The sequence below is a fragment of the Haematobia irritans genome, chromosome 1 (genome assembly GCF_050003625.1).
Source record: "Haematobia irritans isolate KBUSLIRL chromosome 1, ASM5000362v1, whole genome shotgun sequence".
NCBI lineage: Eukaryota > Metazoa > Arthropoda > Insecta > Diptera > Muscidae > Haematobia > Haematobia irritans.
Genome location: NC_134397.1, coordinates 193,342,980 through 193,358,812, shown reverse-complemented (window position 1 = coordinate 193,358,812; position 15,833 = coordinate 193,342,980). Strand labels below are relative to the sequence as shown.

General features: G+C 30.8%; 2 protein-coding genes across 23 annotated transcripts in view; one reads left to right on the top strand and one right to left on the bottom strand.

Annotated features, from left to right (window-relative positions):
* The window catches only part of LOC142222322 (uncharacterized), a 49,059-nt gene extending 33,456 nt beyond the window's left edge, over window positions 1-15,603 (top strand). For both annotated transcript variants that reach the window (XM_075292383.1, XM_075292382.1), the window contains exon 2: window positions 11,031-15,603. In XM_075292383.1, the coding sequence (XP_075148498.1) occupies window positions 11,106-15,434 (4,329 nt within the window). In that variant the 5' untranslated portion in view covers window positions 11,031-11,105 and the 3' untranslated portion in view covers window positions 15,435-15,603. The remainder of the gene's footprint in view (window positions 1-11,030) is intronic.
* Window positions 1-15,833, bottom strand: part of Syp (synaptotagmin binding cytoplasmic RNA interacting protein) — a 529,002-nt gene that overhangs the window by 390,351 nt on the left and 122,818 nt on the right. The gene's annotated exons all lie outside the window — the stretch shown is intronic.

The window sequence follows — 15,833 nt, the reverse complement described above, 5'->3', positions numbered from 1 at the left end:
AATAATTACTTTTTGCAATCAGTGAGAGATTTGAAATCATTGATACCTCAAACCCCTGGTGATCATTGTAAATCTTTGGGAACACTTTCAGATTCAATGTTACAGCTACAAATGACAACGGAAGAGGAAGTTCGGGAACTTATAGTTAATCTGTGTATTCCGAAGAGTCCAGGTTATGATAGTATTTCTCCATCAACTGTACTTGAATGTTGTGACTTGATTTAATTGCATTTAGCGAATATATTTAATAATATGATCACTAGCTGCACATACCCTGATGCATTGAAAACACACAAGGTAATTCCAATTTCAAAGGATCCCAATTCATGCACGGTCGATAAGTACCGACCGGTAGCTGTTTTACCAATTTTTAACAATCTTTTTGAAAAGATATTACATAAACAGATATCTGATTATCTTTGTGATAACGATATGCTTAATGCCGGTATGCACCTCTAGCGAAAAATTTCATTCCCATAAGAAATGCATTGCTATTTATGCTAACGAAATTTTCGGTAGCGTTCAATTTCGTAAGCTGGTACGCACCTCTAATGAAAATAACAGGGTTGTCAAAAGCATATTTTGGCAACAAACATTTAATTTATTACAATCATTGTGTGCGTAAAAGTTTTAAAAGGTCTGTAAATAATAAACAAATTATTTGAGGAATATTTGGAACATATATTAACAATTTTTAAAAGCGATTAGCTGGTTTAAAATTTGTGTACACAGCCCTGTTTTTTTGTTGTAGACTTAAATAAATTTTTGCTACCGAAAATTTCGCTAGAGGTGCATACCGGCCTTTAGTAGAATTCAATTTGGATTTTTAAAGGGATGTGGTACGGAAGAGGCGGCTGTCAATGTTTTGAGTTGTATTTGCAATGGTCTAGATTCAGGGTCAAAAGGAGTAGTTGGGGTATTCTACGATTTCTCCAAAGCGTTTGATCTCGTGGATCATGATATTTTATTGGAGAAGTTGCCATATTATGGATTTTGTGTTGATGCAATACAAATTTTAAAGAGTTATTTGCAAAATAGAAGGCAGTATGTAGAAATTAATGGTGTTAAGAGTCGAATTGGCCTGGTTAAACATGGCGTACCTCAGGGAAGTGTTCTTGGTCCGTTACTGTTTAAAATCTTTCTAAATGATATAGTAAATTTGGGGTTGGCGGGTAAGATGTTTATTTATGCAGATGATATTTGCCTCACAAATATGAGACTGTGGTAAAAACTAAGATAGAACGTGATGCTGCTTTGATTTATGAATTTGCAAGAATTAATAAATCATTTTTGAATCCTGAGAAAACTAAAGTGGTACGCTTTAAACCATTTCATGATAGCTTAAAGTTTGAAATTTATATTAGTGGAAAGCTCATTCGAGAAGTACACTCAATAAAATATTTGGGCCTTCATATGCAAAACAATCTTTCGTGGGATGTTCACTTAAATTCAAGATTTCTATCTTAAATTCAAGATTTCTAGATCTCTAGGGCTTATGTACAAATTTAAGAACAAATTTAGTTTCGAAGCAAAATTTTTATTGTATCAGGCATTAGTTCACAGCAACCTCAATTACTTAACTCTTTTGTATGGCTACATAAAATGCAGGGAGTTAAAATCCTTATTTAGAATGCAAAGCAAGGCTTTAAAAATAGTTGCGAACTTGCCAAAAACTTATCCTACTGCAACTTGGCATTCAAGTGTATTCCCAATTGTATTGCCTATTTATGGAATTTAAAAGATGCAGCTGTTACTATATGTTTATAAATGTATCCACAAAATAGGGCACCACACAATAAATTTTTCCATTAATCAAACTTATTTTAATACGAGAAATAATAGCAATCTAAGAATTGGTTGGTGTAGATTTGAGCTCACAAAACAAAAAATTGAACATGTTGGAAGCATAGAATTTAAAAAATTGCCGAATGAACTGAAATCTATAAACAGAATTTCCACCTTTAAACATCGTTTAAAATCATTTTTATTGGAACATACAGATGAATTTTTGAATTGAATTGTGTTCATAAAATGAATTTTTAAATATTTCACAATAATAATATTACATATTTTCAAACTTTTAATTTTATTAAATCTCGTATTAAACATGTATTAAAAAAGCCAACTAGCCTCTCTAATGTCTTAAAGACGCTGAGGCGTTAGTAAATAAATAAAAACAGTATTTATAACTTTAGTTAATATATATATATATATATATATATATATATATATATATATATATATATATATATATATATATATATATATATATATATATATATATATATATATATATATATATATATATATATATATATATATATATATATATATATATATATATATATATATATATATATATATATATATATATATATATATATATATATATATATATATATATATATATATATATATATATATATATATATATATATATATATATATATATATATATATATATATATATATATATATATATATATATATATATATATATATATATATATATATATATATATATATATATATATATATATCTCTTAACAATAAGTAAATTAGTTTTATAACTTGATTGTTACTATACTGTTAGAAAAATTGGAGCCCATAGACGCCCAAGACAGACGGACATGGTTATATCGTCTTAGAATTTCTCCCCGATCTACTTTATATACTCTATATAGTCGGAAATGGATATTTCTATATCTGTGGTGGGTATAAAAATATAAATTCTGAGGAAGAATAGAATCTTAAAATTTTTTATAAAATAAATGTACACTGAAAAATATTTATGTGATATTAAAGATTACGCAACCTATATATTAGGATGCGCAATTTACACAATAACAGGTTGGCTGATAAGTCCCCGGTCTGACACATAGATGGCGTCGCTAGTATTAAATGCATATTAATTTTATATAGTACCCACCTTCAATGATTCGTGTCAAAATTTGACATCTGTAAGTCAATTAGTTTGTGAGATAGAGCGTCTTTTGTGAAGCAACTTTTGTTATTGTGAAAAAAATGGAAAAAAAGGAATTTCGTGTTTTGATAAAATACTGTTTTCTGAAGGGGAAAAAATACGGTGGAAGCAAAAACTTGGCTTGATAATGAGTTTCCGGACTCTGGCCTACGGAAATCAACAATAAGTGATTGTTATGCAAGCGTGGTGAAATGAGCACGGAGGACGGTGAACGCAGTGGACGCCCGAAAGAGGTGGTTACCGACGAAAACATCAAAAAAATCCACAAAATGATTTTGAATAACCGTAAAATGAAGTTGATCGAGATAGAAGAGGCCTTAAAGATATCAAAGGAACGTGTTGGTCATATCATTCATCAATATTTGGATATGCGGAAGCTCTGTGCAAAATGGGTGCCGCGCGAGCTTACATTTGACCAAAAACAACGTGTTGATGATTCTGAGCGGTGTTTGCAGTTGTTAACTCGTAATACACCCGAGTTTTTCCATCGATATGAGACAATGGATGAAACATGGCTCCATCACTACACTCCTGAGTCCAATTGACCGTCTGACCGTATTCTCCATACCTGGCTCCCAGCGACGTTTTCTTGTTCTCAGACCTCAAAAGGATGCTCGCAGGGAAAAAATTTGGCTGCAATGAAGAGGTGATCGCCGAAACTGAGGCATATATTGAGGCAAAACCGAAGGAGTACTACCAAAATGGTATCAAAAAATTGGAAGGTCGTTATAATCGTTGTATCTCTTGAAGGGAACGATGTTGAATAATAAAAACTAATTTTGACAAAAAAATGTGTTTTTCTTTGTTAGTCCGGGGACTTATCAGCCAACCTGTTAGTAGCTTAATAAATTGGCAACAAAATTTTAAAGTCATTGACTATCTATGGCCACTTGGGAGAATATTCGGAAACGACACCAAACTCTATTTCTCCACAAAGTTTCCATTTATTTTTCGATGGTATATTAATGTAGAGACTTTAATGTAAATAAGCTATAAATATTTTCCATTATTTGTTAGACCAGGGACTTATCAACCCACCTGTTATTAAGGACATTTTTTTTTTTAAATAATGAAATTTTGATTACATTAAGATTATAATCTTTGCTTAAAAAAGATTTTTTTTATTAATTTAGGACAACAATTTTGAAAATTTGCTTCCCTAGATTAAAGTCGTATGTCTTCGAACTAAGGAAAATTTTCCATAAAGTAAAGAAATAAATTTTTGATTTAACCCTGGAAAGTCATCCTTATTTTTAGTAAATTAACGTCATCCCGTTCGTTATTTTGACTACGGCTTAAGCGCTTTAAATTGCATCAATTGTAATAATGAGAAAAAAATTAGTTTAAGTTTTTATTCAGTTCGTTTTTAATTAAAATTAAATAAAAATTCATGAATTTTTTAATTAGAATAACTTAAATTTGTCATTTGCCAATCAACCAAAATACAGTTTAGAATAAAATACAGAAATACAATTAAGCGTCGTCATAGTAACGAAGAATGACTGTCGAGGGTTAAAGAAGTAGCCCTTAAATTGAAATATTGAATCTTTACATTTAAGATAAAAGTCCTTCAAATATAGGCAAATACTTATTTTGAGGATTTTGCATCTTTGGTTTACAGTTTTTTTTTTTGGAATTAATATTTAACCCGTGTTTTTTCTTTATATTAAGCCTAGTACTAAGATCATGTTTTCGCACAAAAAACTGTTATACTCCATATAAAAAACGTTAGCGCAGAATAAATTCGAAATCTTTGTTTTGAGCATTTTCCAACAAATATTTATACGACCCTGGATTTTTCGCACGAAAAAATAGGCAGGCATATTATTTCGCATAAATAAGTTAACATCCCTGGGTTTGTGAGACCATATTCGGTTTTCGAACTTAGTACTAAGCATTAAGAATAAGCCTTGTAAAATAAAGTACATATAATATTGCGAAGTATTGCTTTATTTTCATTAAATATCATGTGTTCTAATCAACACATGTAATAATGATACCAAAAAGTAAACTTAATAAAAAAAGTATTAGATAACAAGTATATACAGCACTAAGTTCGGCCAGGCCGAATCTTAAATACCCACCACCATGAAACAAATATTAGGGTTTCCTTTGCAATTTCAGGAGGGCTTGAGGACTTGAGGATACTTCCCGAAGATAAATTTAAAGATTTCACCTATGAGGACTATATCAGATTCTGGATTTATAAGAACCATTTTTGTTTGAGTTTTAGAGGAAAAAAAATATAAAATAACGTCTTGATTTGAAATCTTAAATCTGTAGAAGTAAAATCTGGAAATTTTACACTGAGTTTCAAGCAATTTTCATGATCAGTGCGCCTTCTACACCCTCAAGAAGTGAAGTCGGTCTATATGGAGGCATTACCAAATGGACCGATAAAAACTTAATCCGATACACGTTTTTGTGAGCCTAAAATACCAGAATATTTACAATTACAGGCAAATCAGATAAAAACTACGGTTTCTAGAAACCCAAGGAGTTAAATCGGGAGATCGTTCTTATGGGGGCTATACTAAAATATGGACCGATACTCACCGTTTTCGGCACACCTCTTTATGACCCGAAAATACCTCTAGATTTCCAATTTCAGGCAAATAGGATAAAAACTTCGGATTCTACAAGCCCAAGAAGTAAAATCGGGAAATCGGTCTATATGGGGGCTATACCAAAATATGGACTCACCATTTTCGGCACACCTCTTTATGGTCCTAAAATACATCTAGATTTCCAATTTCAGACAAATTGGATAAAAACTACGGTTTCTATAAGCCCAAGACCCCAAATCGGGAGGTCGTTTTATATGGGGACCATACCAAAACATGGACCGATACTCACAATTTTTGGCACACGTATTTGTGGTCCTACAATACCTCTAGATTTCCAATTTCAGGTAAATTGAATAAAAACTGCGGTTCCTATAAGCCCTTGAAGTAAAATCGGGAGATCGGTCTATATGGGGGCTATACCAAAACATGGACCGATACTCACCATTTTTGGCACACATCTTTATGGTCATAAAGTACCTCTAAATATCAGGCAAATTGGATAAAAACTACGATTTCTATAAGCCCAAGACCCCAAATCGGGAGGTCTATATGGGGACTATATCAAAACCTGGACCGATATAGCCCATCTTCGAACTTGACCTGCCTGCAGACAAAAGACGAGTTTGTGCAAAATTTCAGCACGATTACTTCATTATTGAAGACTGTAGCGTGATTATAACAGACAGACAGACAGACGGACATCGTTATATCGTCTTAGAATTTCTCCCTGATCAAGAATATATATACTTTATATAGTCGGAAATCGATATTTCGATGTGTTATAAACGGAATGACAAACTTATTATACCCCCGTCACCATTGGTGGGTATAAAAAGGGGTCAAATTTATACCTCGTCACAAAGTACGCAAAAAATTTCATCTCGCCAGTTAAAGGTTAAAAAACATCATTTTTTAATTTGAAGCATCCGATATAATTTTGATGTTTTAACTGGCATTTGTAGGTAGCATTGTTAATATACCGAGAAAAGAAAATTAAAATTCGATAAATGAAATCTGTATCCTAGTTTTAATTTTATTGATCCTAGATTTAAAGCCAGAAAGGTCGTTAAAAAACGTCTTTATTTTAAAGAAGACGCATCTTTGGCTCGAAATCAATACTAAAATCCAAGGGAAGGTAAAAATCTTTGCATCCAAGAAAACTTTGTTTTTAGTGTTGAGTTGACAGCACTGCAAATTGAGAGCGTACTCTTCTAAGTGTTTAATGCATAGACATTATCATAGACCTTATAATACATAGATGAGCCATGTGTGTCAAACTATGTTTGACAGTTCCGGAGATTAAGAATAAACGAGAAAAATAAGAACAAGCTTACAACCTCCTTCGTTTTCCTTTTTGTAGTTTGCCAATTTTACACAAAATTAGAACGTTTATCATGCAACTGAGGATTTATAAACAAATTACGAAAAAATCAATACGAAATGTCAGAAAATTCATTTTTGGAACTGACACATTTTTTTTAAAGAGAATAGTGGATCATCTATGTATTATAAGGTCTATAATATTATCCACCATTTGAAAGAGACATTAACAAACACAACATTAAATTAGTAGTGAATGAGAATAAACCAAATGTAAGAGAGCCATAGTGTTGCCATTCTCATACCATAATATTGGAAAATCTAAAAATCAAACAATTTTACACGATCTGTATTTTGCGAATCCACAATCATGTATTAAATAATTTTTTACACATTTCTTATGATTATTGAATATAATTGGAAAATTGGGGAAAATCGTGGCAAAATATGGAATGGTTTAGAAGTTATTGACAACTCAAAATTTAAATAAAGGAGAAAATCTCTATATTAAACATCTCTTGTTTTACAAGTGGGTATTTTCCCATTTTTTCTATATTCTGCGAGTGCTTGTGGGATCAAAAGGTGTGTATTGTAAAAAATTATTGTGCTGACACAAACAATTTTAATAAAGCAAAAGATTTTGCTTAATATGGAAGATGTAAAATGATTTTTTTTTCTAAAAGTCCAATGTTATTGACATGTCCTGAAATTTGATTACATATTCCTAGTAACAGCGTATTTAAAAGCAGGGATTATCTTCAAGGTTGTCACAGTTGGTAGAATTCTACTAAAAATGGTCCTCTCCAATTTGGTATAGAAACATAATTTTGACAAAATCTTCTATAGAAATAAAATTTTGACAAAATTTTCTATAGAAATAGAATTTTGATAAAATTTTCTATAGAAATAAAATTTTGACAAAATTTTCTATAGAAATAAAATTTTGACAAAATTTTCTATAGAAATAAAATTTTGTCAAAATTTTCTATAGAAATAAAATTTTGTCAAAATTTTCTATAGAAATAAAATTTTGTCAAAATTTTCTATAGAAATAAAATTTTGTCAAAATTTTCTATAGAAATAAAATTTTGTCAAATTTTTTTTGTCCACATTGTCTGTAGAAATAAAATTTTGTAAAAATTGTCTATAGAAACAAAATTTTTTCAAAATTTTCTATAGAAATAAATCAGAAAAACATATATATGGGAGCTATATCTAAATATGAACCGATTTCAACCAAATTTGATGCGCATAGCTACAATGCTAAGTCTACTCTCTGTGCAAAATTTCAACTAAATCGGAGCAAAAACTTGGCTTCTGTGGTCATATGAGTGTAAATCGGGTGAAAGCTATATATGGGAGCTATATCTAAATCTGAACCGATTTCAACCAAATTTGGCACGCATAGATACAATACTAATTCTACTCCCTGTGCGAAATTTTAACTAAATCGGAGTTAAAAATTGGTCTCTGTGGTCATATGAGTGTAAATCGGGCGAAAGCTATATATGGGAGATATATCTTAATCTGAACCGATTTCAAACAAATTTGGCACGCATAGCTATAATGGTATTCTACTCCCTGTGCAAAATTTCAACTAAATCGGAGCAAAAAATTGGCCTCTGTGGTCATATGAGTGTAAATCGGGCGAAAGCTATATATGGGAGCTATATCTAAATCTGAACCGATTTCAACCAAATTTGGCACGCATAGCTACAATGCTAATTCTACTCCTTGTGCAAAATTTCAATTAAATCGGAGTAAAAGATTGGCCACTGTGGTCATATGAGTATAAATCGGTCGAACGATATATATGGGAGCTATATCTAAATCTGAACCGATTTCAATAAAATTTGGCACGCTTGACTATAGTACTAATTGTTCTTCTTGTGCAAAATTTTAAGCAAATTAGGGTAAAACTCTGGTTTCTGGGGCCATATAAGTCCATATCGGGCGAAATATATATATGGGAGCTATATCTAAATCTGAACCGATTTCTTCCAAAATCAATAGGGTTCTATTCTGCGCCAAAACACATACCTGTGCCAAGTTTGAAGTCGATTGGACGAAAACTGCGACCTAGGCTTTGATTACAAAAATGTGTTCACGGACAGACGGACATGGCTATATCGACTCAGGAGCCCACCCTGAGCATTTTTGCCAAAGACACCATGTGTCTATCTCGTCTCCTTCTGGGTGTTGCAAACATATGCACTAACTTATAATACCCTGTTCCAGAAGAAATAAAATTTTGAAAAAATTGTCTATAGAAACAAAATTTTTTCAAAATTTTCTATAGAAATAAATTTTTCTAAATTTTCTATTGAAATACATTTTCTATTAAAATAAAATTTTGTCAAAATTTTCTACAGAAATAAAATTTTGACAAAATTTTCTATAGAAATAAAATTTTGACAAAATTTTCTATAGAAGTAAAATTTTGCCAAAATTTTTTATCGACATAAAATTTTGTCAACATTTTGTACAGAAATTAAATGTTGACAGAATTTTCTGTAGAAATAAAATTTTGTCAAAATTTTCTATAGAAACAAAATTTTGTCAAAATTTTCTAGAGAAATAAAATTTTGTCAAAATTTTCTATAGAAATAAAATTTTGTCAAAATTTTCTATAGAAATAAAATTTTGTCAAAATTTTCTATAGAAATAAAATTTTGTCAAAGTTTTCTACAGAAATAAAATGTTGTCAACATTTTCTACAGAAATAAAATGTTGACAGAATTTTCTATAGAAATAAAATTTTGTAAAAATTGTCTATAGAAATAAAATTTTTTCAAAATTTTCCTATTAAATAAAATTTTGACAAAATTTTCTATAGAAATAAAATTTTGTCAAAATTTTCTATAGAAATAAAATTTTGACAAAATTTTCTATCGACATAAAATTTTCGAAAAAAAATTTTCTATAGAAATAAAATTTTGACAAAATTTTCTATGGAAATAAAATGTTGACAGAATTTTCTATAGAAATAAAATTTTGTCAAAATTTTCTATAGAAATAAAATTTTGTCAAAATTTTCTATAGAAATAAAATTTTGTCAAAATTTTTTTGTCCAAATTGTCTGTAGAAATAAAATTTTGTAAAAATTGTCTATAGAAATAAAATTTTGTCAAAATTTTCTATAGAAATAAAATTTTCTATTAAAATAAAATTTTGACAAAATTGTCTATAGAAATAAAATTTTAACAAAATTTTCTATAGAAATAAAATATAAAAAAAATATAAATAGACATAAAATTTTGAGAAAATTTTCTACAGAAATAAAATTTTGTCAAAATTTCCAATAGAAATAAAATTTTGACAAAATTTTCTATCGACATAAATATTTGTAAAAATTTTCTACAGAAATAAAATGTTGACAGAATTTTCTATAGAAATAAAATTTTGTCAAAATTTTCTATAGAAACACAATTTTGTCAAAATTTTCTATAGAAAATAAAATTTTGTCAAAATTTTGTATAGAAATAAAATTTATTTAAATTTATTGTATAGAAATAAATTTTGACAAAATTTTCTATCGACATAAAATTTTGTAAAAATTTTCTACAGAAATAAAATGTTGACAGAATTTTCTATAGAAATAAAATTTTGTCAAAATTTTCTATAGAAACAAAATTTTGTCAAAATTTTCTATAGAAAATAAAATTTTGTCAAAATTTTGTATAGAAATAAAATTTTGTCAAAATTTTTTTGTCCAAACTGTCTGTAGAAATAAAATTTTGTAAAAATTGTCTATAAAAATAAAATTTTTAAAAATTTTTCTATAGAAATAAAATTTTGTCAAAATTGTCTATAGAAATAAACTTTTAACAAAATTTGGTATAGAAATAAAATTTTAACAAAATTTTCTATAGAAATAAAATTTCTATTTTCTATAGAGTAAAATGTTGACAAAATTAAATGTTCGTATTAGTAGTAATTGTGAGTAAGTTCTCCCTTTTGGTAGATGTAGTACCGTGCAAGCTGAATCGTTTAAAATTCGACGCATTTAAAATTTTACTTATGTTTATATTTAGTAATTTGTGGTAAACATATTATTAAAGGACTTTATCAGCCACCCTATGTAGCTAGGCTTGAGTGGATTAGTATCTGGCATTTTTTTATATTCTTATATGTTTTTTATATTTTATGTCTTTTCATAGCACTAAGCAACCACGCCCAATGTAAATAATTTACTGCAAGGATATTGAAGTTAAAGCTTGAAAATTATTCAAACCATGGAAGAAGCAGCGATCAAACTTGAGCCTATGGATGAAATCCTTACTTCATCTGATGATTCTAACGATACTGTTCCTCACACTACTAGCAAAACTCAGCGAGACTCGGAGCTACTAATCGCAGATAAAAGATATGAAATAGCTGCTAAAATTGAAGAGGGTACTTACACCCTATCCTTGTCCAATCGAACAGGATCTATGTGGAAAATTTTAAGGACAATTACGAATAAAGACAATATCATTATAGAGGGATATTTGTGGTGCATAAAATGTCGCCGAGTATTAACCGATTGCGCTAAAGTCTTTACTGAACACCCATGTTGCAAGGAGTTAAAGGATACACTTGCGAACAAAGCAGCCACAGATGAGGGAAAGAAGAACAATTTGGCCAATAGAAAACCTAGAACAAAATGTAATGTTCAAAAGGGTATAGCGAAGAAAATTAAAAAAGGCACCTATAGCCTCAGCACATTCAATGGGAAAAGTATTGTGTGGCAGATACTTAGAAAAATTATCGACAAAGACAAGAGTGTAGTGGAAGGATATGTTTGGTGTACAAAGTGTTGCAAAGTCATTAAAGATTATGGATCAAATATATCGAGGCACAAGTGCAGTATGGTATTGAAGGAAGCTAGCGATACACAAGAAGCCCGTTTAGCTAGAAATGCATTTCAAAAGTCGGTTAATCGGGCTGAAGTAGCCAAAAAAATTGAGAAGGGTGTTTACACTCTTACTCCGGCTCTTGGTAGACGTAAAGTTCGTCAAATCGTCCAACGAATACTAAAAGAAGACAAGGAACTTCTTCAGGGATATGTATTTTGTATGAAATGCCGAAAAGTCTTTTCTGATGTTGCGGCGCAAGCTACTAAACATACCTGCTATATAGATATCAAATATTTAACGGGAAACAATAGTTCAGACGATGGTGATGATGATGATGGGACGGAGAATATGGAGAAGCGACAAGGATATGTGCTGGAAAGCCCACAGAAACAAGCCCAACGAATATTAGAACAAATAGAAAAGGGGAATTATCATTTGGAGGAATATGAAGGTAGAAGTGTCCTAGGGAAGAATTTGAGAATTATTCTCAATGCAGAGAAAACCATAGTGGAGGATGTTTTGTTTTGCACACAATGTTGTAAAGTTTGCATCAAGAGAACAGTTTATGTTCACAAATGTTGTAAACCCTTAGAGCAAGCAATTGCGAAAAATACTGAAGACAAAGTTGATGACGAAGATGAAGATGATGATAGAAGCGATTTAAGTGATGCATGTGAAACCTCGGAGATGTGTTCCCAACTAGCCAGTAAAATCAAAGATGGTATTTACATATTGTCCCGGAGTATGGACAAGGATTATGTATGGAATATTCTTAGAAATATTCTGAGGGAAGACGATACTCTTGTCGAAGGCTATGTGGTTTGCATCAAATGCAATAAAGTATTTCCAGTATATCGACGAATTGATCTTTATAATCATAAATGCTGCAAGATTTTAAAGAAATCGATGACCGAGGAAAATATGGAAGATGAGGATATAGGAAACTCTACTTTGGAAAACCCTATACCCTATAGCGAAACGGATATAGCTGAAATCGCTATAAATATCGAAAATGGTATATACACATTGGCCAAGATTAAACGTAGATGTTTTACGCGTCAAATTATGGAACTTATTGTAAAAGATGATAAGACTATTTGTAAAGGTCTCCTGTATTGCATTCTATGTCTAACTGTGGTCAAGAATCTATATAAGGGCCAGTATTTCAAGCACAAATGCTATAGCGAATATAAAGATAAACCCGGCGATATTCCCAAGGTCTTAGCTGAATTGCAAAGTAAGAGAGAACTAGCGGCTAAAGAAGATATTGAGATAGACAAGCATATTGGGGCTGGAACCTATATCCTAAGAGGAAAACGAAGTGACCTCAGTACTGTGTGGGATATTACATCTGAAGTCCAAAGAAAAGATAATGGAACTATTTTAGAATCTCATATAGGTTGCTCGAAATGTAAGAAAGCTTTGAGATTTTTGGGTTATCAATCATTAGATATATATAAATATCATAAATGTATCAGAGATCAATTGAAGGAGTTGGAATCTGCAACTTCTAATACAACATTTACAATAACCGAAATTGAAGAATCCAAAAGATATCCACAATGTATAAAGACTGAGATCAAGATGGAAATGGAACAAGAAGAACTAGATATATCGCCGAAAGCAAGTAATGAAGTAATCTCTAATAGCTTTGTTAAAATGGAAAGAGATGTTGAAGTAGAAGAGGAGAAACAGGTTATAAAGTCCGAACCCTGTGATGATCTTCTGGAGGAGAGTTGCAATTCTTATGAGACTATGATGGATAATGCTGAAGAAGATTCCATCCCCTCCAATCGTAGCACTTGGAAAATCATCAAAGCCAAGATCTTAGCAAAAATTGAAAAGGGCATTTACACATTGGCCAAGGACTATAGGGCAAGTCATATATGGCGAATTCTACGTCATATTGTTATGGAAGATGGTACTTATTACAAAGGTTATGTTCAATGCATACAATGTCACAAGGTGATTGCTTCCAACATCATGTCGGGCCTCTATCAACACAAGTGTTGTCAAAAATTAATGGAATTAAAAGTTAAAAAGACATTTAAAGATTTGCAACCCGGCGGCGATGGAGGTGCTGATGAGGAAGAACCAGACCAGAATCAGATACCTTCTACAGAATTGCTACATAAACCGAAAAAGCGTTATCACATCAATAATGAAATAGCCGAAAAAGTTAAAAATGGTACATTCACATTGGCCCCATTTCTGGATAATAGTTATCGTTGGCAAATCATTAGACATATTGTGAAGGAAGATAATACGCATGTTAAGGATTATGTTTTTTGTATACAATGTCAAAGGGTCTACTTATCTCGTAACATCAGTAGTCTCTACAGACATCAATGCTTGGTAGAGCTAAAGGAATCCTTGCTAAACGATATTGGAGAAAACGCTTCGGCCCAGCATCCTGGCGAATGTTCATCTATAGGCCAGCTTGTAGCTGCAGGAGTTTATACACTATGTGATCGTAAATTGGGCAGTAATTATATATGGAATTTTATGCGTGAAATCAAAAGAGAAGATGGATCGTATATGACTGATTTCATATGTTGTTATAAATGCAATAGAGTATTAAGATTTTTGGAAGATAGTTCCCTTGACATATATAATTTTCACAAATGTGCTGGACAACATGAGAAAAAATCAAAGCAACACAAAGAAGATGGAGAAAATCAATGTGAAGTTTATATCGATAAAGATTTTATAGCCAAACAATTGCAAACAGGTGTATACTCTATTGCGAGACGTATGAAAGGCAATAGTTATATATGGCGTATCATGGGAGAAATTCAAAAGGAAGACGGCACATATTTGAGCGATGTTATTAGTTGTCGTAAATGTCCTTATATATTTCGACTTAAAATGGATTCAGTGAGAAATCTATACCGCCACAAATGTATTGTAGAACTGAAAAAAACTTTGGAGTCCATTGATAATCCATCGGAGATGGCGGCATTTGACCCTGTGGAAGAAACTAAAGACTATGATTATGATAATCTTGAAGGTGACTCAATTAAAATCGAACCTGAAGACATGCAAGAAAATTCACACTTTCTAGCCTTGAAAACATCTGAAGAAATTAGGGAAGCTCAACAAACTTCGACATCAAAAGAGCAATATGAAAAACTTGGACATTCCAAATCATTTGATCCCTCAGCAGAAGATTTCCGGGAACCTCAACCTTCAACTTCAAAAGTGGTTACAATAAGAAAAGAAATCAAACAAGAGCCAGACTTAGAAATGGAACAAGATAACCCGAACGACTCTTTCAGTAACCAAGATTTGGAACCTAACCACAAAATTTCAAATCCTGCAAATGTTAATCAAGAAGAAACCGTAATATATCTTAATAATACCTATACTATTCGATCCATCAAGAAAAAGAGTGATAGTTATATATGGAATGTATTGGCAGAGCTATTTACAAAAGATAAGAAACGTTTCAAAGGACATGTCTATTGTCGAAAATGTAAAAAAGTTATGGCATACAAAAAATCTCCATTTTTAACTTTTAATCGTCATGAGTGTTGCATGGAGGTGTTGGCAACTGAGGCAAGAGATGAAACATCCCATGGTCCAATGAATGTTGATGAAGATGAAGAGATGGATATACCTCTTTCAGCAATAATTAAAAAATCAACAGATATACCTAAGAATGATACAGATGAAGAAATGAAAGTTCCACTTTCAAAGAAAACGAAACGGTCTAAAATGAAGTGAAGGAGTAATGGGTTCTTTCAATCAAGATCTAAGACAATTGGAAGATTGGAACAAACGGACAGACAAATTTCCAATGTAGAGTTCAGCCTTCGACTACGTTCTTTTTATAATTACAATGTATTATAAATATATTAAAGTTTTCAATAAAATTAAAAAAAGAACAAATTTATATATTTATGTAATAATATATAATATTCATTAATATATAATATTCATAGTCATATGAATATTATATATTTTTGATTTCCCATCAAGGTAAGTTGACAGTCCCTGAATTATATTATATTTTCTACTGTTTGGTAGATGTGAATTGAATGATGTAGATTTTGTAAATATTCCTCTCTAACTATGAGGTACTTCACAAATTTTTATAGTAAATAAATCAAAAACAACAGTAAT